General features: G+C 46.4%; 1 protein-coding gene across 1 annotated transcript in view; it reads right to left on the bottom strand.

Moving 5' to 3' along the window:
- Nucleotides 1-2,258: 2,258 nt before the first annotated feature.
- The window catches only part of LOC142312456 (uncharacterized), a 136,321-nt gene continuing 112,671 nt past the window's right edge, over nt 2,259-25,908 (bottom strand). The window contains exons 5-6 of the mRNA XM_075351400.1: nt 23,781-23,794; nt 2,259-3,472 (exon numbers count right to left, since the gene is read on the bottom strand). Coding sequence (XP_075207515.1) covers nt 2,927-3,472; nt 23,781-23,794 — 560 coding nt within the window. The 3' untranslated portion in view covers nt 2,259-2,926. The remainder of the gene's footprint in view (nt 3,473-23,780; nt 23,795-25,908) is intronic.

Below are 25,908 nucleotides of genomic sequence, written 5' to 3'. Positions count from 1 at the left end.
TAGCAGAAGCCATGTTGCATTTTAAGAGCCTCTGACGTGCCTAAACAATGGAAACCCCCCACATGTGACGACCCCCCCCAAGGAACCTAGGGATATTGTGTACGGTGTGTGGAGCATGTGAAAAAAAATAAAAAGAACTAAACTCTGAGTGTATGTGTGTTTCTGTGAATCTATTTTCTTTGAGTAGAAAAAAAAAAAACTAGAAAGAAAAAGAGAAAATAGAAAGGAGATTCAAATTTGGTAACATAAAAAAGAAACATACTAAACCGACGTCAATCAAAAGCAAAAAAAAAAAGTTCTGCCCAAAATGGGAGCACGGATGCTGATCTATTACGTGCATCATGGATCGGCGTTCGGCAGCTGCAGGACGCACAAACGGATGGGGTGCAAAAAGCTACGTGGGATGACAGACAAAAAAAAATTATATTCACAGAACCAGGAAGATCAGTAAACAGATGAACTCTGCAGCAGGCAGCTAGATGGACGACTTAAGCTAGGACCCAGGAAGGACCCAGCGATGGAGGCTCCCACTGCACGGTGAGTTCAGACAGATGAAGACCTTGGATGACCCGGCAGGAGTAAGCAGACAGCGGCGGCAACAGGCAAGTGGATATAAGATGGGGACAGGAGAAGCCGAGGTGGGGGGGGAAGGGGCAGGGGACAGTAGAAGCCATGGGAATGGGGGACGGGGAGGTCGGAAAGCTGGAGAGATAGGAGAAGAGCGGTACTTACAGGCAGCGCAGCAGAGATCGGGCAGAGGTGTGGAACTACAAGTCCCAGCAGGGCATGGCGCAGACTGGCTGGGGAGGGCTCTCCAGGCAAAAACAAGCCTTGGGAGAGACATCACCACCAGGGTCAGCCGGCCCCACTGTACGCTGATTGTAGCAATTGCGCGTCATAGCACAATCGCTGCAATCAGTGCTGTGGGGAGGAGGAGGGAGTCGTGTTTGCTGGCCTCCAGCCACTGATCGTTGCACCTGAAACACCGATCATAGCTGGATTCCACTATTTTAGGCATTTAGTTTATGTGAAACAATGCGATTTCTGTGATTGGAGGTTCAGATTTGAACAGCCAATCACAACAATTGTGGATGGCGGGGTGGCGATGCCACCCCATTCCGGGGTTAAGAAATGGTCCCCAGCTGTAAGAAACAGCAGGGGGCATCATTTGAAAGCCTTTGCTATGGCCACGGCAATCAGATGAATTTTAGACAGTAAAGTTACGTCCCTGATAGTTAAATCCCGTAAAAATAGAATGTAATTTTACTGTTCGCGTTCGTGAAGAGGTTAATTATGATCTAAAATAAAACACTTTGGAGATAAAGGCCTCACTTTTTATCTTCTTATTATACGTAAAAGGGAAAGGGACATTGGGTCATTACTGACGATCAATGGACAAGGATCCTTGAAGGTGTGAGATCTGTATCCCTAGTGGACATTGTAGACTGCCAGAACTATAAATCATCCATAGGGGATATATGACCCTCTGTTCCTCCACAAGGTTGGCATATGTACAGAGGACAAAGGTGGGAAGTGCTGAGCGGAAGCTGCGGATCTTATACATAGGCTGCGGAGTATAAATACTTATTTGGAGTAAAGTTATTACAATTGTAAAATCCTAATCAGCAGGTTTGGTCGGAGACATCAAGGTTTTATATAAGGGAATATAGAAGAACTGACAGTGGACACACGCGGGAAAACTGCGGTAGGACGATTATTGTTTCTTACACATAAATTGATAACATTTAGATGGATTCAGATGACTCCGACAAAACGTGATTAACAAAGTCATTAGTACAGGATGGTATGAGAAGGGAGTTAGTCTAAAGGAAACGCTAGAGCCAAAAATGAGAGACTCTGGGCCCTGGGGCTGGAGACTTCGGGCTTCCAGCGTGTCAGTACAAGGCGGGGTCTTTGTCCCTGGAGCTTCTCTACTCGGTATAATAAGACTCACTGATCTTATTCATATAAAAAGCATCTGAGTAACATAGAAACTGCCGAAATATGAGGAGCTTGTCTCATCTATAAGTCATTGTATAAAGAGCTATGGAGACAGCGCTATTCTTCTGTATAACATATGTGATGTCGCTGTAGCCCTAATATTTCTGTACATGACGTCTCTGAATAGATAAACCCACACTAGCATTTCGGATTGGGGAAATATGGAAAGGGGCATTTTATTTTTTATTATTACTATTATTATTATTATTATTATTATTATTAAAGCAAATGGAGAAAAAAAATAAATCAAAAACATTAGTTTAGATAATCAGACTTTATTGAAAAAATGGTTTGGGTGTCAGGTTATTTGGACAATTTAGTAAGAATTTACAATCAAACTCCCCTTAGAACCTATAATATGTGTTATAGAGAAGGGAGTCAGGTCCCAATGATGGGAAAAAAACTACTAAACTTAACGAAAAGGCATTTTATAAAACTCAATCACATCAGATGTTCCCACAAAGAAGGAATGGATCATAGATGGAAATAGTAATTTGTAATATGAACATGTTTATTATTGTACTATAGAGAAGTTACAGACATTGTTCAGACATGGAGATTGTGCGCTGAAAGTAACTAATGAATGTATAAATATATAACAATGTGAAATGTTCTGTGCACATGGAATATTGCTTTTTATTAGACATTTAGAAAACAGACGTCTATTACTAACTGTATATATTATAATTCTAATGTAACTTCTAATGTGCTTTGCCTTTCTTCTTTCCTTACTTGCCTTTACTTTGACTGTCTCTTTTGTGTTTATTTGTTTAGTTTGTTAAATCTATATTTTCTCCCCGTGTGAATTTTTCTTAGTGGTCAACAATTTATAATTTAAGTGAAACATTTCTCACCTTCTAGGTATGATAATGCCTTCTTTCTTTGTGAGTTTTAAAAGATGCTATTTGTGTGTAAAATATTTCCGTTATTCTAAACATGTCAAGAATTTCTCCCCTGTGTGAATTCTTTGGTGTTTAGTAAGATTTGATTGAGCTGCAAAAGATTTCCCACATTCTGAACATGAAAAAGGCTTTTCCCCTGTGTGAGTTCTCTGATGTGTAACAAGATGTGATGCTTGGTTAAAACATTTCCCACATTCTGAACATGAATATGGCTTCTGCCCTGTGTGAGATCTCTGATGTGTAACACAATAGGATTGATGTGCAAAACATTTCCCACATTCTGAACATGAAAAAGGCTTTTCCCCTGTGTGAGTTCTCTGATGTGTAACAAGATTTGATTTTTGGTTAAAACATTTCCCACATTCTGAACATGAAAAAGGCTTTTCCCCTGTGTGAGTTCTCTGATGTGTAACAAGATGTGATTTTTGGTTAAAACATTTCCCACATTCTGAACATGAATATGGCTTCTGCCCTGTGTGAGTTCTCTGATGTGTAACAAAATTTGATTTGTGGTTAAAACATTTCCCACATTCTGAAGATGAAAATGGTTTCTCCCCTGTGTGAATTCTCTGATGTATAACAAGACTTGAATTGCGTGCAAAATATTGCCCGCATTCTGAACACGAAAAAGGCTTCTCCCCCATGTGAGTTCTCTGGTAACTAACAGACTTTGAAAAAAATCTTTTCTCCCCTGTGTTAATATTTTTTGGGATTTTTCGATATTTTGAAGTTGAAAATGGCTTCTTTCCTGTAATAACACTTCCATCTTTAATGCATTTTTTGTGACAATTATTTTCCTTAATAGTCTGTGATGAATCAGAGGGTATGACTTGTTTAATAGACTCAGATGATACATTTTTGCTGTGAAGGGACGATGGTATATCTGCAATAGTGGCATTCACTTCAGTTATATCTTGCGTGATCTCAAAGTTATCTGATTTTAAAATTGAAGATGTCAGTTGTGCCTCTGATCTCCTGGTACAGTCATCTGCCAAGAATAAAAATTAATTTTTATAATATATTCAAATTTAAGGATATAATTTATAAATTAGCTTGTAACACCTTTACTGGCGCCCGCGCACAGTCCTGCACCCTTTCCCCGGCGGGAACTCCAGAACACTTACCCTTCTGGCTACCCAACGGTGTCTTCAGTGTACACGGTCCCTGTTGCTATCTCCCAGGGCCTGGAAGTGTGCTTAGGGCACTCACACCTATTCTTAAAAGGTCAGCGTGCCCTAACCAGGAAGTGCCTCTCAACCTATGGCTGAGAGGCACTAGGTAGTTAAGGCATCCTCCCCCCTATGGGAGGTGCCTGGGCAACATGTTGCTAGTTGTTAGATTCATTTCCTGAGTGTTATGCTATGTGTGCGAACACATGTCTGTATCCTAGTATCCACTGTGCCCGGCGGACCTGCTGCATCTATCTATACCAGCTGCACCTACCATACCTACTGCATCTATTTATAACAGCTGTGCCAGCTAGACCTGCAGTATCCTATCCCCGACCCCTGGGGCCAGCTGTTGCAATAACGGGACTCCCTGGAGTAGCACCAGGTGGGTATCTTCTAGCACAAGCCTATTCTCACCATTAGAGACTCTATTGAAGACAAGTTAGTTGCTTACTTACGCCTCTCATGGATGAGTCAGTGCTGTGACCCAGTGGGTCCACTCCCGCAAACACCAGCAAGTATAACATAGCTAATCAAATTTCAAATTCTATAAATTGTGATTATTTAATAAAACAAAAAACGTTTACAATCTAAGGCTGAGGCCACACAGGGATTACTGCGAGTGCTCGCATGACACTCAGCTCATGCTCGCAGGAATGTCATGTGACTGTGCTCCGATCAGACCACAGCTGCGGAGGGGAGGGATTTATCTCACTATCTCCTCCGTTGCTGGCTAATGCGAGAATCGCACTGCTCTCGCGTTACACCGGTGTAAAGCGAGAGCAATGCGATGTTTTTCTCGCCTTATAGGCTTGAATGGGTGTTAGTGAAACAAGATTGCATTCCACCCTCAGCATGCTGCGACTGTTTTCTTGCTCCGATTAGGGCTCAGAAAACAATAACTTATGGGAGATGCCCTATAGAGTAATATTGGTCCGAGTGGAATGCAATTTTTTATAGCATTCCACACGCTCCGTATTACTCGCCATGTGTGCTGACCTACTTTGCACGCTGCGACATCGCTACTGCGATATCGTCGGGGTCAAATAGAAAGTGACGCACATTCGGCGCCGGTAACGACGTTGCAACGTGTAAAGCCTAGATGCGCCGATGAAGGATCGTAAAAGCACCGAAAAACGGTGATCTGTGTAGCGTCGGTCATTTTCATAATGTCGTACCAATAGGAGATACGATGTTGTTCCTCGTTCCTGCGGAAGCACACATCGCTGTGTGTGAAGCCGCCGGAGCGAGGAACATCTCCTTACCTGCCTCCACCGGTTATGCGGAAGGAAGGAGGTGGGCGCGATGTTTACGTCCCGCTCATCTCCGCCCCTCCGCTCCTATTGGCCGCCTGCTGTGTGACGTTGCTGTGACGCCGCACGACCCGCCCCCTTAGGAAGCAGGCGGGTCGACGGCCAGTGCGACGTCGCAGGGCAGGTAATGGCGTGTGAAGCTGCCGTAGCGATAATGTTCGCTACAGCAGCTATCACAAGATATCGCATGTGTGACCGGGCGGGTGCTATCGCACTCGGCATCGCTATCATCGGCTAGCGATGTTGCAGCGTGCAAAGTACCCCTAACAGTAGACCTCAGAGCAGGAACCAGTAGTCCATGACGTTCAACCCTCTATGTTCATTTTGCCTCCTGTATATTGGAATAATAAGCCACCAAATCATATTTTGTAGGCCAAAATTATTCCAAACTGCTTCTCCATCAGTGCAAAAATGGAAGTTTCCACAACGGTTGTAGCTGAAAGACTCTTGATTATAAATAGAGATACAGTTAGGTCCAGAAATATTTGGACAGTGACACAAGTTTTGTTATTTTAGTTGTTTACAAAAACATGTTCAGAAATAAAATTATATATATAATATGGGCTGAAAGTGCACACTCCCAGCTGCAATATGAGAGTTTTCACATCCAAATCGGAAAAAGGGTTTAGGAATCATAGCTCTGTAATGCATAGCCTCCTCTTTTTCAAGGGACCAAAAGTAATTGGACAAGGGACTCTAAGGGCTGCAATTAACTCTGAAGGCGTCTCCCTCGTTAACCTGTAATCAATGAAGTAGTTAAAAGGTCTGGGGTTGATTACAGGTGTGTGGTTTTGCATTTGGAAGCTGTTGCTGTGACCAGACAACATGCGGTCTAAGGAACTCTCAATTGAGGTGAAGCAGAACATCCTGAGGCTGAAAAAAAAGAAAAAATCCATCAGAGAGATAGCAGACATGCTTGGAGTAGCAAAATCAACAGTCGGGTACATTCTGAGAAAAAAGGAATTGACTGGTGAGCTTGGGAACTCAAAAAGGCCTGGGCGTCCACGGATGACAACAGTGGTGGATGATCGCCGCATACTTTCTTTGGTGAAGAAGAACCCGTTCACAACATCAACTGAAGTCCAGAACACTCTCAGTGAAGTAGGTGTATCTGTCTCTAAGTCAACAGTAAAGAGAAGACTCCATGAAAGTAAATACAAAGGGTTCACATCTAGATGCAAACCATTCATCAATTCCAAAAATAGACAGGCCAGAGTTAAATTTGCTGAAAAACACCTCATGAAGCCAGCTCAGTTCTGGAAAAGTATTCTATGGACAGATGAGACCAAGATCAACCTGTACCAGAATGATGGGAAGAAAAAAGTTTGGAGAAGAAAGGGAACGGCACATGATCCAAGGCACACCACATCCTCTGTAAAACATAGTGGAGGCAACGTGATGGCATGGGCATGCATGGCTTTCAATGGCACTGGGTCACTTGTGTTTATTGATGACATAACAGCAGACAAGAGTAGCCGGATGAATTCTGAAGTGTACCGGGATATACTTTCAGCCCAGATTCAGCCAAATGCCGCAAAGTTGATCGGACGGCGCTTCATAGTACAGATGGACAATGACCCCAAGCATACAGCCAAAGCTACCCAGGAGTTCATGAGTGCAAAAAAGTGGAACATTCTGCAATGGACAAGTCAATCACCAGATCTTAACCCAATTGAGCATGCATTTCACTTGCTCAAATCCAGACTTAAGACGGAAAGACCCACAAACAAGCAAGACCTGAAGGCTGCGGCTGTAAAGGCCTGGCAAAGCATTAAGAATGAGGAAACCCAGCGTTTGGTGATGTCCATGGGTTCCAGACTTAAGGCAGTGATTGCCTCCAAAGGATTCGCAACAAAATATTGAAAATAAAAAATATTTTTTTGGGTTTGGTTTTTGTCCAATTACTTTTGACCTCCTAAAATGTGGAGTGTTTGTAAAGAAATGTGTACAATTCCTACAATTTCTATCAGATATTTTTATTCAAACCTTCAAATTAAACGTTACAATCTGCACTTGAATTCTGTTATAGAGGTTTCATTTCAAATCCAATGTGGTGGCATGCAGAGCCCAACTCGCGAAAATTGTGTCACTGTCCAAATATTTCTGGACCTAACTGTATGGCTTCTGTAGAATCAAAATAGTCATTTACACTAAAGCAGAATACGGTAAATGCTATTTACTGACTATATGTTGTGGTATCACTATTTGTTTAAAGAGCATCAAATTCAATGTTTGATCACTTCTAATTCTTTTGCATTCTTGGTGAATTTCAGGGTTATTTTTGTTTTTTGTTTTAATAAATGGAAAACAAATCAACCTAACATTACAGCTAAGATAAAGTAGAATATGCCACAGAAAAAATCTCAGAAACACTGGGATCAGATTCAGCATTACAAAGATGTTATCATGTAAAGTGACAGATGTCAGATTGGAGAAATGGGGCCTGGATAGGAGCAGAAAACGCTGCAGTGGAAAGCCATGAAATAAGAGCGGCTTTGGTACTAACGACTATAGAGAAAACTGTGACTATAGACAATAACACATCTACTAAAATGACCGGCCTCCACCCAACAGCCTTCACCGTCAAAGATTTAGTAACTAGAGGAGACACATCTGGAGAAATTACAGTATGTGGCTCGGGGGCTCTCGGCAATCCAAACTATTGTAGGGGTCAATATCTTATGTCAGATGAGTTTCCTGAAGAAATATTAGACATTTACTTTCTGCCTCTCGGACTCCACAATGGACGGCTCCAGTACAAGTTCTTATATAATGGACATTTGTAGAATTCAGAGAAAATATCTTTCAGGGTCTTGAAGGTAAAAATATCAGAACTGTGTGTTAACTACTACCATTTATTTCCTAATTACATTTTGGGAATCCTGTGGGTGGGCTGCCCGGCCTCCATGTACCCACTGTGGGATAAATCTAACCCAACTCATATGTTACAGTTACCCTGTGCCCAACTTTGGATATAAACACCCCTATCAGCACATTCATCAGAAGGGAGAGAAGGAAGATCCATCAATAAGATGCCGAGTTTCTAGGAAGATGGATTCATTGCTCTCAGTGGGAAAAACAATAAAAATCTTGTAGATATGATACTTATAAATGGCGAACAAAAATAAAATAAATGATGTTACAAAGCAACCTTTCCAGACTACTGAGGTCTCTTCATCAACTACAAGATTATTATTTTATTTCTCCCACTGAGAGCAATCAATCTTTATTCACCTGGAGAACACGGCACGAAACTAAGAATCTAGGACGTCACCAGCATCATTACCCTCCGCTTTCTCTTAGGGGTCCACCATACAGATTAGATTCTTCTTCCCATGATTTTCTAACTTGTCTGCACTTTCTACGTACGCTGTCATTTGGCTTTACAGATTAGAGATTTGGGCAGCTAAGGGTCAACATTTTCTAATTTCAGAGGATAGGATAGATCCTACTTGTAAGATCTGACTGATACAGATCTCACTCCAAGACAACGGCGTCCAATGCCCAAAATAAAGGGGACAGTTTTGGGTGAGGAGCATGTGGTGGTCTAGCAGCAGAATGGTGACCATTTGATATGGCCGGACTACAACCCTGATAAAGCAGCCACAGCCGGTGACTGAGAAGAATCTGTGACTTCTCTGCATTTAGTGGTCACTACTCACCTGGGCGGTTATCTGTAGGAATCTCCTCTTTACTCCGCTCATCACCCCTCACATATGTCTCTGTAGTATTAATATGGGGCAGATCTTCCCCCTGAAACAAATATTGTAAAAGTCACAGACAGATGGAGAAGTCCCATCTATGATCAGCTCTAATCCTGCCATCTCCACCGCTCTCATTACACAAGTATAAAACATATAATACTGGAGGATAAAACAAGACTGAGCACAAGACCTTCACAGCCGTCTACACATCATAGGGAAATTTCATGGCATCTTCTCTCCATCTACCTGATGATCCTGAGGAACATCGGGATCTTCTTGTTTACAGTCCTGTGGTAGAAGAGGACGGGGACATCTCTCTGGTGTTGTCCTCTTACTGGATAGACCTGGAGGAGACACATACAGGGACTGAATTCATTCCTTACATACAGATAATTATAGGCCGTGTGTATTTAGTCCTGTCTATTACCTGGTGATGTGAGGGGCTGGGGATCCTCCATCATGACGTCCTTGTACAGATCTTTGTGTCCTTCTAAATACTTCCACTCCTCCATGGAGAAATAGATGGTGACGTCCTGACACCTTATAGGAACCTGACACATACAATGATACCGTCACCCCCGATCCCTTCATAGCGTTACTGTATAATGTCCCAGCATTCCCAGCAGTGTCACCTCTCCAGTCAGCAGCTCAATCATCTTGTAGGTGAGTTCTAGGATCTTCTGGTCATTGATGTCATGTATCGGGGGGTGAGGTGGAGGCCCCGTGATTGGGCTCAGGGGTCTTCCCCATCCCTCAGACACAGGGGCCTGACAGCGCTCACTAGAGGTCTTCTTCACTACTGTGTAATCCTGGTTATGGAGAGACACAGTAATAAATCTCACTCCAGACATTTCCAGAGTCCTCACCTCTCCAGTTCTGTCCATCTGTTATTCCCATAGATAAGAATGATGTAATGTGACGTCATCAGAATCTCTCACCTCTCCAGTAAGCCGGAAGAGGATCTCTAGGGTGAGGTGTAATATCCTCTCTGCCATCTTGTCCCTGTCATTATCCATCCTGGACAGGATGTTTTCTTAAACAGAATAAAATCACTGAGAGGATCCGATATTATAATGACCTGAATGGGAAGGAGATGAGCCAATATGTAAAATTAATGGCGATAAGGGAGGTGAGATATCATTTGGGTACTAAAAATATTCAACATGAAATGTGCTATGTAAGTAGTACATTATCTTTATAAAAAAAAACAATCCTTCATACGGCAATGTGAGCGGAAAAAAAAAGAGTAATTGCTCCCGGAATAAGAGTAGGAAGATATAAAAGTGCAAAAACAAATAATTTCCCAGTTTTTCGGTTAAGAACAGGGCAATGGGATTAGGATTCGATGTTTTCTTGTTTCTAACGGAAGAAGAGGGGCCCACACATGGCGTACGGATCTGTGCACTCGCTGACGCGCACAATTTACCACCTGTTTCTTGTATGAATGCAGCAAAATAGTGAAAATTAACCCCATTACAAAATGTATTCTAAACTGGTTTCGGAGCTTGTAGACTTTAACCGTGGGCAGTAAAATTATCTCCTAGCGGTCATAGTCTTAATCCCCTCCCGCTGCTGCCGGAAAGCAATAAAGAAATCAAGTGTATACCGCCCCCCAGCATCGGATAATTTCTGTGGTTTCAGCTACCAAGGGTAGCTCAGACCCTGGAGATCATGATTCGGGCAGAAAAAAATGATTTATCTCCCACTTCGCATGATCAATCATGTCAGATGGGAGATAAGTTGCCTACCCCGGTCCCCCGATGTGGCCAAAGTGCCCCCCCAGTCGCATGCCCCACCTGATCATCTAAAATGGCCGGCGCACACGCTTCGCTCATCCTCCTCCTCAAAGTTCTCAGGTCCAGCCAGGTCACCCCCTGTCAATCCCCAGTCTCCTGTTACCTCCTGCAGTGACGATCCCCCACGATCCCTCATCTTCCTTCTCAGAAGATCCTGGCCACATGTGCAGAGTGGCTCTCAGATAGCACCCAGCTAGTAGTGACACTGAGCTTACTGCAGCTCCCACTGCCATGCTGTGGACCCGGGGAGTGTGAGTGCAGTATCACTGCATCCACACTCCTCACAAGGTGGGTTTGCACTTTCAGAAAATGGGAAATACGTTCTCAAAGTGTGCCACCCATATTCTGGAAGGTCCAAAGTTGTCGTATAACCTCCAAAATGGATTATGGCAGACCGGATTTTTTTTCTTTTTAATAAATTGGTGAAAGAGGGAATGTGTTGTGGTGTGTTTTTTCAAATAATTTTTTTTGTCTTTTTTTTATTACTGACTAGGTTAGTGCTATCGGGTATCTGATAGACGCCGTGACATCATTAACCCTAACCCAAAACAACCCCATTTATTTCCCCATTTGCCACCGCACCAGGGCAATGCAAAGAGCTGGGGCGAAGCGCCAGGATTTGCATATCTAATGGATGCGCCACTTCTGGATGGCTGTGGCCTGCTATTTTTAGGCTGGGAAGGGCCAAATAACCATGGTTCTTTCCACCCTGAGAATACCAGACCACAGCTGTCCATTTTACCTTGGCTGGAAATCCAATTTGGGGGATATCATGGTGTGATATTGTGGGTTATCTACCATTTTGTGTGTGTTCATGTTTTGGGCGTGGTGGTCTGTCTATTCGATATATTGTTTGTCCTGTTAAGTCAGGTTATATCCCCTTGAAGTGCTCCTGTGCCTAGGTCTGGGGGAGGGGGCCCGGAATCCACCTAAACTCTCTGTTTACCTGAGAGATTAGTGATTCTGGGTGAGACTTAAGGCCCAGTCACACAAAACGACTTATCTGCGATCCCGAAAACGATGCGACCTGATAGGGATTGCAGGTAAGTCGCTGGGAGGTCGCAGGTGAGATGTCACAGTCAGATCTTACCAGCGATGCAGAACAATACAGGTCGCAGTAGCGACCTGTATAGCGATCTCAGCAGTCACTGTGACCCTGTCACACAGTGTCAAACACAGCGATGTGTCCTGCCCAGCAGGACATTGCCTTTGAAGAAAATGGCCTGGACCATTCGGCAACAACTAGAGATCTCACAGCAGGGGCCTGATCGCTGGTAGGTGTCACACATAACAAGATCGCTAACGGGATCGCTACTGCGTCACAGAAACAGTGACTCAGCTGCGATCTCGTTATGTGTGACGGTACCTTTACAAGAGAGAAGAAACAAGATTGAACCTCTGAGGGAGACGCTGAGGCTGCGGCCAGCACCCCAGAAAGACTGTGAGAAACCCAGAATTCCCTGGAGAAGGACTGCTGGAGGAATGTGACTGAACTCCGGGACATTTATGCCGTTTCTGGACTAGTTTTACCCTCCGTGTGGTGGATTATTTGATGGTCATTCTATATTGCATGGAATAAATATGCTTTGGATTGTTTACTCATCTCTCGCTCTGTTGATTGTGTGATATGGGAGAAGGACCCATTCACAGGGGGACCCGACTTTGTTTTAATTATTTATAAATTTAAAAAAAACTGCATGGGGAGACCTTCATTTTGGAATACCAGCCAAGGTGAAGCTGCCAGCTGTGGTCTGCAGCCGTCTGCTTTACCCTAGCTGGTTTTTTTTTTGTCTTGGTTTTTTTTTTAATTATTTAATTTTTTTTTGGGGGGGGGGGCTAAATTCAAGGCTAAACACCCTTTAGTGCCACATGAAAGTTACTAAATGGTGCCAGCTTAGAATATGCAGGGGGGTGGGATATTATATATGTGTTTTACATCTATTTATCCAGCCATCTATCCATCCATCCTAGCTGTGTGCCCACAATCAGGATTTGCAGCGGTTTTGACGCAGAGTGTTTTGACTGTGATGTTGTGCAGTACAAGCGCAGTAGTGGGATGTTTAGAGATCTCCTGCCCATTGTACTTCTTTTATCTGCAGCATAAACTGCCCAGCGGTGCGGCTTCCTGAGGTTTACGCAGGCTATCAATTTATGCTGTGGAGATGAGAGTGTTCTTCGCAGGGAGAATAAAGTCGCAGTGGCCTGAACGTGGATCGTGAGCACGAGCAGCTGCATTCTCGTTTTGACAACACTGGCATATGTGCAGAAGGGCTAACACTGAGTGCTAGATGCAGTATCACCGGATTGTGGGCACACAGCAACATTTCTGTGAACTACCTGTGGAGTCAAAATGCTCACTGTAACCCTGAATAAACTTTTTGAGTGATCTAGTGTCCAAAATGGGGTCACTTGTGGGGGGTTTCTGCTGTATTGGTACCTCAGGGGCCCTGCAAATGGGACATGGTGCCAGCCATTTATTTCAACGTTTCCAAAATTCACATGGGGCTCCATCCGTTCTGAGCCCCCCCGTATGTCCAAACAGAGGTTTTTGGCCACATGTGGTACCCCAATGAGCTCATACAAATTTTGTTAACAAACTGTGGTGTGCACTTTTTGGTGTTTCCTCTTGAAAAAGTGAGAAATTTGGTGCTAAAGCAACATTTTTGTTAAAAAAAATGAAGATTTTCAATACAACGACCTAAGGTTATCAAGTTCTGTGAAGTACCTGTGGGTTCAAAATGCTCAATATACCTCTGGATAAAATCCTTGAGGGGTCTAGTTTCCAAAATAGGATCACTTGTGGGGGAGCTTCACTGTTTAGGCACCTTAGGGGCTCTCTAAACACGACAAGGCATTCGCTAATAATTCCTGCTAATTTTACAGTCAAATGGCGCTCCTTCCCTTTCGAGCCCTACCGTGCGCCCAAACAGTTGATTTCCACCACATATGAGGTATCTGTGTACTCAGGAAAAAAATGCACCATAAAATGTATTGTGCAGTTTCTCCTGTTATCCTTATGAATAAAAGCTATCTGGTTGAAGTAACAATTTTGTGGTAAAAATTTAATTTTTTTTATTTTCACAGCTCAATATTATAAAATTCAGTGAAGCCTCCCAGGGTTCCAGGTGCTCACCAAACATCTATATAAAATCCTTGAGGGGTCTAGTATCCAAAATGGGGTCACTTGTGGGGGGTTTCTGCTGTTTAGATACCTTAGTGGCCCTACAAATGCTACATGGTGCCCGCAATCTATTTCAGACAAATTTGTGTTCCAAGATTCACATATTGCTCCTTCTGTTCCGGCTCCTCCCATTTGTCCAAACAGAGATTTCTGACCACATGTGGGAATCACCGAGCTCATAAGAAAGTGGGTAATAAACCGTGGGGTCCACTTTTTGGCGTTACCTCTCGAATCCTGTCAAAGTGACACTGGTCAGAATTGTAAAAAATGGCCGAGTCATGAAGTACAAAACTGGCTCCGTCCTTAAGGGGTTAAACTGAATGTAAATGAGCCGGTCAGGAATTATTATTATTATTTATTTATAGAGCACCATTAATTCCATGGTGCTGTACATGAGAAGGGGGTTACATACAAAATACATATACAAGTTACAGTAGACAGACTAGTACAGAGGGAAGAGGGCCCTACCCTTGCGGGCTTACATTCTATAGGATTATGGGGAGGAGACAATAGGTGGGGTGTAGGTCAGGCGGCAGCTCCGCACGGTGGTCGGGCGGCAGCTCCGCACGGTGGTCGGGTGGCAGCGAGTTCATTGTAGATTGTAGGCATTTCTGAACAGGTGGGTTTTCAGGTTCCGTTTGAAGTTTGCAAGGGTAGGGGATAGTCTGACGTGTTGAGGCAGCGAGTTCCAGGAGACTGGGGATGCTCGGGAGAAGTCTTGGAGTCGGTTGCGTGAGGAGCGAATGAGAGAGGAGGAGAGAAGGAGATCTTGGGAGGACCGGAGGTGACGTGTTGGAGTGTAGTGGGAGAGTAGTTCGGAGATGTACGGAGGGGAAAGATTATGCACAGCTTTGTAGGTCAGTGTTAGTAGTTTGAATTGGATACGGTGGAAGATTGGAAGCCAGTGGAGGGACATGCAGAGGGGAGAAGCGGGGTGGTATTGAGGAGAGAGGTGGATCAGTCGGGCAGCAGAGTTAAGGATGGACTGGAGAGGGGCGAGCGTGTTGGCAGGGAGGCCACAGAGTAGGATGTTACAGTAATCGAGGCGGGAGATTATGAGGGCATGCACTAACATTTTAGTAGATTGCAAATTGAGGAAAGGGCGGATTCTGGAAATATTTTTGAGTTGAAGATGGCAGGAGGTGGTGAGGGATTGGATGTGTGGTATGAAGGATAAGGCAGAGTCAAAGGTCACTCCGAGGCAGCGAACTTTGGGTACTGGCGAGAGCATGGTGTTATTTATTGTAATAGATAGATCAGGTGGAGAGTGTAGGTGGGATGGAGGAAAGATGATCAGTTCAGTTTTGGCCACATTGAGCTTTAGGAAGCGAGAGGAGAAGAAGGAGGATATAGCAGATAGACATTTCGGGATTTTGGACAGCAGAGATGTGGCATCTGGGCCAGAGAGGTAGATCTGGGTGTCGTTGGCATATAGGTGGTATTGGAAGCCATGGGAGTTTATGAGTTGTCCCAGGCCAAATGTGTAGATAGAGAAAAGTAAGGGTCCTAGGACAGAGCCTTGAGGGACGCCAACAGAGAGATGGTGGGATGAAGAGGTTGTGTGAGAGTGGGAGACACTGAAAGTGCGATTTGAGAGGTATGAAGAGATCCAAGAGAGGGCAAGATCTCTGACACCAAGGGAAGAGAGGGTCTGTAATAGGAGGGAGTGGTCAACGGTATCGAAGGCTGAGGACAGGTCTAGAAGTAGGAGTATAGAGAAGTGCTTGTTCGCTTTGGCAGTAAGCAAGTCATTTGTGATTTTAGTCAGGGCAGTTTCGGTAGAGTGTTGTGGACGGAAGCCGGACTGTAGGTTGTCAAAGAGAGGGTTAGAGGAGAGGTGGGAGGAAAGTTCAGCATGGACGTGCTGTTCCAGGAGTTTTGAGGTGAACGGGAGTAGTGATATGGGGTGGAAGCTGGTAGTAGAGGTTGGGTTGAGGGAAGGTTTCTTTAGGATAGGTGTGACTGTTGCATGTTTAAAGGCAGAGGGGAAGGTTCCAGTCGTTAAAGATAGGTTGAAGAGATGGGTTAAGGCTGGAATAAGGATGGTGGTGAGGTTGGGAAGGAGGTGGGATGGGATGGGGTCAAGTGCGCAGGTGGTGAGGTGTGCTTTTGAGAGAAGACGTGCAACCTCTCCTTCGGTGATGGTGGGGAGGACGTTTATGGGAGAGGGGCAGTGGTCAGTTACATGAAGGGGTTGTGGTGGCTGAGCAGAGAAGACTTGCCTTATTAGGTCGATTTTTTCTTGGAAATAGGTGGCAAAGTCTTCTGCAGAAATGAGGGAAGATGGAGGGGGCAGTGGTGGGCGAAGGAGGGAGTTGAAAGTGTTGAATAACTGTTTGGGGTTGTGTGTTAGAGAGGATATGAGGTTTCTAAAGTAATCGTGTTTAGCGGAGGTGAGGACCGAACGAAATGTGTGAATTGCATTTTTGAATGTGGTGAAGTCTTCCTGGGAGTGCGTTTTCTTCCACCGCCGCTCTGCAGCCCTAGACCTTTGCCGACGTTTTTTAGTGAGGCTGTTGTGCCAGGGTTGTCTATTGATTCGTCTCACTCTGCTATGCACAAGGGGAGCGACTGAATCAATAGCTGATGTGAGGGTGGTGTTGTAGAAAGTGGTGGCACTGTCTGTGTCGTGGAGGGACGATATGGAGGACAGTGGGAGGATAGAGTCGGCGAGGGTGTGCATGTTGAGGTGTGCAAGGTTTCTGCGGGGATGTGCTAGGTGCTGGACAGGGGGGGTAGGTGAGGAGGACAGGGCTGAAAAGGTCAGAAGATGGTGGTCAGATAGGGGGAGGGGGGAAGTTGTGAGGTCAGAAAGGGGACAGAGGCGGGTGAAGATAAGGTCTAGTGTGTGTCCATCTTTGTGGGTGGCAGAGGTGGACCACTGAGTTTAGCCAAAAGACGAAGCAAGGGAGAGGAGTTTCGAAGCAGCTGGTTGGCGAGTGTCAGTGGGGATGTTGAAGTCACCCATGATGATGGTGGGAATGTCAGCAGAGAGAAAGTGTAGAACCCAGGCAGAGAAGTGGTCGAAGAAGGCAGTGGTGGCGCCCGGGGGTCTGTATATGACGGCCACTTGGAGGTTGGAGGGAAAATAGATTCGGACAGAGTGCACTTCAAAGGAAGGCAGGTCGAGGGAGGGTAGAGGTGGGATTGTGGTGAAGCTGTAGTTGTTACAAAGAAGGAGGCCCACTCCTCCACCTTGTCTATTGCCAGGGCGAGGAGTGTGGGAGAAGTGCAGGCCACCGTAGCATAGTGCAGCTGGGGAGGCAGAGTTGGATGGTGTCAGCCATGTTTCGGTGATGCCCAGAAAGGATAGATTGCTGGAGGTAAAGAGATCATGAATGATGTGCAGTTTATTACACACTGAACGGGCATTCCAGAGCGCTCCAGAGAGAGGGGGCAGTGGAGTGGGTGAGAGGGGAATAGTTTTTATGTTGGATAGATTGCGGTAGTTACTATTATGTGGAGAGTGGTAGGTGGGTGATAAAGAGGGGTGTACCATCCGTGGGGGGCCAGGATTGGGGGATATGTCACCAGCAGTGAGAAGGAGTAGAGAAAGGGAGAGCAGGTGGTAGAAGGAAAGTGGAAGGCATGGTCTGCGTGATATTAGGAGCGATCTGAGGTTCAGGAGTAGGTCAGCAGATGAGGACAGATGAGAAGGCAGGAGGGAGGGGGAGATGAATATTTGTTTAGAGGGTGCTGGGGTGTGGGGATAGCGAAGGAGAGTGAGGAGGAGAGGGGCAAAGACTGTGAGGGCATAGGTGAACATGGTGGGAGTAGTGTGGTAAGTATGTGATTTAACAAGTAAGTTGTGTCAGTGGCAAACTTAGTTAGAAAGAGCTGAAGTTTACCTTCTGGTCACGTCTGGTTCATTTCTGGTATATTTCTGACACTTATGAGGCACTTATCCAGAGGCACGCACACAGACGGAATAGCGGGAAATTGGTCCTGAACTGGTTAAAGTTAAAAATAGTTGCAAAATGAAGGGGTTAATGATAATGATGATCCCAAATACTAGAGACCCTGCACCTACCTCCACCTGCAGAGCCGCACACTAGATATATAATACCCTGCACCTACCTCCTCCTGCAGAGCCGCACACTATATATATATAATACCCTGCACCTACCTCCACCTGCAGAGCCGCACACTAGATATATAATACCCTGCACCTACCTCCACCTGCAGAGCCGCACACTAGATATATAATACCCTGCACCTACCTCCACCTGCAGAGCCGCACACTAGATATATAATACCCTGCACCTACCTCCACCTGCAGAGCCGCACACTAGATATATAATACCCTGCACCTACCTCCTCCTGCAGAGCCGCACACTAGATATATAATACCCTGCACCTACCTCCACCTGCAGAGCCGCACACTAGATATATAATACCCTGCACCTACCTCCACCTGCAGAGCCGCACACTAGATATATAATACCCTGCACCTACCTCCACCTGCAGAGCCGCACACTAGATATATAATAACCTGCACCTACCTCCACCTGCAGAGCCGCACACTAGATATATAATACCCTGCACCTGCCTCCTCCTGCAGAGCCGCACACTAGATATATAATACCCTGCACCTACCTCCACCTGCAGAGCCGCACACTAGATATATAATACCCTGCACCTACCTCCACCTGCAGAGCCGCACACTAGATATATAATACCCTGCACCTACCTCCACCTGCAGAGCCGCACACTAGATATATAATACCCTGCACCTACCTCCACCTGCAGAGCCGCACACTAGATATATAATACCCTGCACCTACCTCCTCCTGCAGAGCCGCACACTAGATATATAATACCCTGCACCTACCTCCACCTGCAGAGCCGCACACTAGATATATAATACCCTGCACCTACCTCCACCTGCAGAGCCGCACACTAGATATATAATACCCTGCACCTACCTCCTCCTGCAGAGCCGCACACTATATATATAATACCCTGCACCTACCTCCACCTGCAGAGCCGCACACTAGATATATAATACCCTGCACCTACCTCCTCCTGCAGAGCCGCACACTATATATATATAATACCCTGCACCTACCTCCACCTGCAGAGCCGCACACTAGATATATAATACCCTGCACCTACCTCCACCTGCAGAGCCGCACACTAGATATATAATACCCTGCACCTACCTCCACCTGCAGAGCCGCACACTAGATATATAATACCCTGCACCTACCTCCTCCTGCAGAGCCGCACACTAGATATATAATACCCTGCACCTACCTCCACCTGCAGAGCCGCACACTAGATATATAATACCCTGCACCTACCTCCACCTGCAGAGCCGCACACTAGATATATAATACCCTGCACCTACCTCCACCTGCAGAGCCGCACACTAGATATATAATACCCTGCACCTACCTCCACCTGCAGAGCCGCACACTAGATATATAATACCCTGCACCTACCTCCACCTGCAGAGCCGCACACTAGATATATAATACCCTGCACCTACCTCCACCTGCAGAGCCGCACACTAGATATATAATACCCTGCACCTACCTCCACCTGCAGAGCCGCACACTAGATATATAATACCCTGCACCTACCTCCACCTGCAGAGCCGCACACTAGATATATAATACCCTGCACCTACCTCCACCTGCAGAGCCGCACACTAGATATATAATACCCTGCACCTACCTCCACCTGCAGAGCCGCACACTAGATATATAATAATCTGCACCTACCTCCACCTGCAGAGCCGCACACTAGATATATAATACCCTGCACCTACCTCCACCTGCAGAGCCGCACACTAGATATATAATACCCTGCACCTACCTCCACCTGCAGAGCCGCACACTAGATATATAATACCCTGCACCTACCTCCTCCTGCAGAGCCGCACACTAGATATATAATACCCTGCACCTACCTCCACCTGCAGAGCCGCACACTAGATATATAACACCCTGCACCTACCTCCACCTGCAGAGCCGCACACTAGATATATAATACCCTGCACCTACCTCCACCTGCAGAGCCGCACACTAGATATATAATACCCTGCACCTACCTCCACCTGCAGAGCCGCACACTAGATATATAATACCCTGCACCTACCTCCACCTGCAGAGCCGCACACTAGATATATAATACCCTGCACCTACCTCCACCTGCAGAGCCGCACACTAGATATATAATAACCTGCACCTACCTCCACCTGCAGAGCCGCACACTAGATATATAATACCCTGCACCTACCTCCACCTGCAGAGCCGCACACTAGATATATGGCTGCTCTGTGCTTACAGGACCTGTGATGATGTCACATGGAGGGGAGGAGTCAGGGGTCACATGGTCAGCTCCTCAGTGTATGCAGGACTCTGCTGTGCTGGTTGTCATGGTGCTGGATGAGGTTAAGTTTATGTGTGGGGTCAAGAGGGGTTTACAGTGTGGATGTAGCAGAGCCGTGTGTGTACGAGGTGTACGGAGCAGAGCCGTGTGTGTACGAGGTGTACGGAGCAGAGCCGTGTGTGTACGAGGTGTACGGAGCGGAGCCGTGTGTGTACGAGGTGTACGGAGCAGAGCCGTGTGTGTACGAGGTGTACGGAGCAGAGCCGTGTGTGTATGAGATGTACGGAGCGGAGCCGTGTGTGTACGAGGTGTGCGGAGCGGAGCCGTGTGTGTATGAGATGTACGGAGCGGAGCCGTGTGTGTACGAGGTGTGCGGAGCGGAGCCGCGTGTGTACGAGGTGTACGGAGCGGAGCCGTGTGTGTACGAGGTGTACGGAGCGGAGCCGTGTGTGTACGAGGTGTACGGAGCGGAGCCGTGTGTGTACGAGGTGTACGGAGCGGAGCCGTGTGTGTACGAGGTGTACGGAGCAGAGCCGTGTGTATACGAGGTGTACGGAGCAGAGCCGTGTGTGTACGAGGTGTACGGAGCAGAGCCGTGTGTGTACGAGGTGTACGGAGCAGAGCCGTGTGTGTACGAGGTGTACTGAGCAGAGCCGTGTGTGTACGAGGTGTACGGAGCGGAGCCGTGTGTGTACGAGGTGTACGGAGCGGAGCCGTGTGTGTACGAGGTGTACGGAGCGGAGCCGTGTGTGTATGAGATGTACGGAGCGGAGCCGTGTGTGTACGAGGTGTGCGGAGCCGCGTGTGTACGAGGTGTACGGAGCGGAGCCGTGTGTGTATGAGATGTACGGAGTGGAGCCGTGTGTGTAAGAGGTGTACGGAGTGGAGCCGCGTGTGTACGAGGTGTACGGAGCGGAGCCGTGTGTACGAGGTGTACGGAGCGGAGCCGCGTGTGTACGAGGTGTACGGAGCGGAGCCGCGTGTGTACGAGGTGTACGGAGCGGAGCCGCGTGTGTACGAGGCGTGCGGAGCGGAGCCGCGTGTGTACGAGGTGTACGGAGCGGAGCCGTGTGTACGAGGTGTACGGAGCGGAGCCGCGTGTGTACGAGGTGTACGGAGCGGAGCCGCGTGTGTACGAGGTGTACGGAGCGGAGCCGCGTGTGTACGAGGCGTGCGGAGCGGAGCCGCGTGTATACGAGGTGTACGGAGCGGAGCCGTGTGTGTACGAGGTGTACGGAGCGGAGCCGTGTGTGTACGAGGTGTACGGAGAGGAGCCATGTGTGTACGAGGTGTATGGAGAGGAGCCGTGTGTGTACGAGGTGTACGGAGCGGAGCCGTGTGTGTACGAGGTGTACGGAGCAGAGCCGTGTGTGTACGAGGTGTACGGAGCGGAGCCGTGTGTGTACGAGGTGTACGGAGCGGAGCCGTGTGTGTACGAGGTGTACGGAGCGGAGCCGTGTGTGTACGAGGTGTACGGAGCAGAGCCGTGTGTGTACGAGGTGTACGGAGAGGAGCCGTGTATGTACGGAGCGGAGCCGTGTGTGTACGAGGTGTACGGAGCGGAGCCGTGTGTGTACGAGGTGTACGGAGCAGAGCCGTGTGTGTACGAGGTGTACGGAGAGGAGCCATGTAGAGACTCTTCCAAAAGAGTGTGTAACTGCGTCATTGGGAGCCATGGTCTTGGATTCTGTCAGGGGGTCACAGTGAGGTAATGGAGGCTGTAGGGAGACAGGAGACTGAAAGCCGTGGACGGACATGGAGCAGATATCCTGGAAAACCTGGGGCGAGCAGCAGAGGCACTACCAGTCACAGGCATACAGCAGAAGTCCTGGAGACTGCAGACAGGCTGCAGAGGTACTGACACCCACAGGCAGACAGGTAACTGAGGTACTGGAAGCCGCAGACGTCCTGAAGACCTCAGACAGGGGCAGACATACTGGAAGCCACAGGCAGATTGGTAGCTGAGGTGCTGGAGGCCACAGATAGTCTGGAGATGTTCTGGAGACTGCAGACAGGTCGCTGTGCACACACTAATAGTCTTAATACCAGGTCACAGGGGTGTATCTTGGTAGCCTTATATAGGCCAGTTAAGCTCAGCACATGGAGCGTGTCCGGCTACTTACAAAGCCCAACATGGAGCACAGGAAAGTTTAGCAGAGCGGGGGAAGGGGCAGATCCCAGACACGGGACAGGCGTGTAACAAGTGGATGTTGTCAGACAAATATCCAACAATGATCCATAAAATTGTGACAACTCTGAATCTTTCTTCCCCTTACATCTATTGATTAGTTTTCTATTGATCTATTCTCCCCTTTATCAGTGAATATCATTTATTTTTATCCTTTATCAAGTAAAATAATAATTGCAGATAGTGAAAGTCATTCTTCTGTTACCCAAATCTCTGCTGAACATTACACAATGCACATATCACATTCCTCTAAATAATGGGGTACAATCTAGTTATACCTTTATCAATCCATTCTGTGACATTCCCAAAGTGCTCACAATTCCTGTTCTTCCAGATCAGAGCACAACATAAGTAATAACCTATACTAAAATGGGTTTTAATTCTGTCCAACACTGATCACACATTTTTCCACTCCACATTTGTCCCCTGTTTGTCCCAGGAGTCCCACGTCTAGGGGGGAAATGGATTGCCGCCTTTCTCTGCACCATGATAGACATTTGCCTCATAGCGCAATGTCCGGCAAACACCTTCTTTCACAGAAGTAAATCAGTTATCCCTCACAATAACTATTGCACGGACGCTGCAAAAATCTACAGATCTGGAATCTTCAGACTGTAATCCTGATAATTTCAGTGATTATCAAAGGGAAAATGTTCATTCTAATACATCATTCAGAGAATTTTGGAATTCAGAAAATGAAGAGGAGGAAGGAGAACCAATAAGAAGGATATGACAAGATCTCCAATACGGAACAAGAAAAAATGAACTTGAATATGAATGAATTTATGGATAATGTGTCATGAGTGTGTCCCGCTCTGAGGAGACCTCTGGCGACTCTGGGATCAGAAGGTCACAGCACCGGTTGTTCACAGGTGTACAACTTGATTTGAGTGAATCTACTTTTTTTTTAGTGCTGTAAGAGTTAAGAACTCTTTCCATTCTGGCTGTCCTTTGTAGCCTTAATCTCAGGTTCATCTCTTTTGTGACCACTCCCCTTTGTTAGAAAAATTCATGCATCTTACCATCTGACACCAGTTATAGCTTCTCATTTTATGCTGACCTTTATGGAAGGAGCCTGTCTCTGGATGAAGCTGAGGAGTTCTGACTATTGCAGCTGTGATGTTTAGCTGCATTGGAAGAGTTTGAAATGTTTTTCCTTTTAGTGTCTATTTTCCCTTTGTTTCCTTTACCTTGTGTTGTATTACTGCAGTGGTGAGACTACTGTTTTCGTCGGCCTTCTCACTAGCCATGATGAAATCAGGGCGAGCGAAGGTCTAGGCACGTGATGACGTCAGGTGGGGGAGGACCCGTAAAAAGATGTTAGGGAGCGTAGGGTACAGACTCATGAGAGTTGCAGGAGGTCCCCTCTCCTCATCATCAGGGCCTTCCTTTTTTACCATTTCCGTTGTTACCCTTTTGTTATGCTGCACACTAAGCATCTGTAGGCTTTGACGTGACGTAATATTTTAGTTTTGACACCCACAGTTTTATCAGTTGAGCAGATTAATGTCCTGGCCAGGGGCTTAAATTTTGTCCCTGGCACTTTTTTGATAAGGATAGAAATCTTTCAGGTCATAATTACTCTAATATATTTACAATGTTTAATGGATCTGAAGGATTCTTCTCTGAACAGAAGGCCATTGCAATGTTAAACTAAATGGATAAGGATCGTAATTTGGAAGAACAGACTCAAGAGCATGGAGCTAGGCAGACCTAGAAAAAAGACACGTTTGGAAGCACAAGAAAGTCCGAATGTTTATCTCCCATACATAATTCCACTTGCCCAGGAATGAAGCATCTGGGTTCGGACAGGAGCATTCCATCCACGCATGACACCAACAAGGCCTTCAGAAGGTGTCGAATTGGTATCTGCTAACGCTCCACCACAGTTCGCTGAACAAAATTCCCAATAGATCTGGAGTCCAGATGAGCTGTCTAAGGGAGCTGAACGTCTCCAAACGATGCAGACATGGACTGGAACGAGCAATAGGAAGAAGGCTTGCTTTTGCCGAGGGTAATCCCTCCTTCCAATTCCAGGTAATAGGTTTACAGATTCAAAGGACAGGTTTGGACAAGGTGCTCTGCTCCTAAACACAGGACCATGATTTGGAGATTTTCACATTGTAGATCAGATGTTTTGATACTGATTACTTTTGTAGGCTCAGGAACAGGAGCGGAAATAGGAACCTGGGAATCAAATGGCCTTAGGAAGGATGGAGCCAAGCGGATAGGTTTCTTCACACAGAAGACTTCCTTGGAACATTCCTGGAACGTATGGCAAAGGAGATAAGATCATCCAGGGTAGTACGTATATCAAGACCAGCCAGTACATCATTGGTTCTCTTAGATAAAACCTTCCCAAAAAGGTGTCCGCCAGTGCCTGATCATTCCATCTTAATTCAAAAGGGTGCAGTCGAGATGACTTGCGTCAGTTCCTCAAAAACTCTCCAGCAATTCTAAGAGGTCAGTAGTAATTGGGTCATTTTTTTCCCCACAAGGTACAGACCCAGGAGACAGCTTCTCCACCAAGGTGCGAAATCAGAAACACCACTTTGGACTGGTCTGAAGAAAACGATTGACCCAACAGCTTAAAATGCAGGGTGCATTGGTTAATGAACCCTGGGCATTGCTTGGGATACAGCATCCTAGTGCCAGTATGGAACTGCCTTTACTTCATATAGCAAAATCCTGAAGGGGGCATGGCCTACGGCCGTTCAAGATGGACGCTAGGTGAACGAGCTCTATGAGTCAGTAAGTTCAAGCGACAAATAAATCTACCCAAAGAAGAAAACACTGATCAAATTCTTTTTCATTAGACATAGGAATATCCTGTGATCATTTAGAGACTAGCCTCATCAATTTCCTGAGGTAGATAAGAAAGATATAGGGAGTTATTCCCGGCAGGTCTGTGACACAATTCTAGGCCTGGGAGTCCCATGAAAGTGAAAGCACAGAAGAATACTGATTCCCCCAATGAATTGGTCCTCAGGGACCATATAGGAGAAACTCACTACTGCTAATCTTTGATTCACTGTTGGGGGATCTGAAGACCCTAAAGGTACCGTCACACTAAGCGACGCTCCAGCGATCCCACCAGCAACCTGACCTGGCAGGGATCGCTGTAGCGTCGCTACACGGATTGCTGGTGAGCTGTCACACAGGCAGATCTCACCAGCAACCAGCCCCCAGCCAGCAGCGACGCGTGGAAGCAATGCTGCGCTTGGTAATTAAGGTAAATATCGGGTAACCAACCCGATATTTACCTTGGTTACCAGCGCACACCGCTTAGCGCTGGCTCCCTTCACTCCTAGCCAGAGT

This window comes from Anomaloglossus baeobatrachus, chromosome 5 (assembly GCF_048569485.1).
Source record: "Anomaloglossus baeobatrachus isolate aAnoBae1 chromosome 5, aAnoBae1.hap1, whole genome shotgun sequence".
Lineage (NCBI taxonomy): Eukaryota > Metazoa > Chordata > Amphibia > Anura > Aromobatidae > Anomaloglossus > Anomaloglossus baeobatrachus.
Note: the sequence above shows the minus strand (reverse complement) of the source record. Positions and strands in the feature narration are given on the sequence as shown.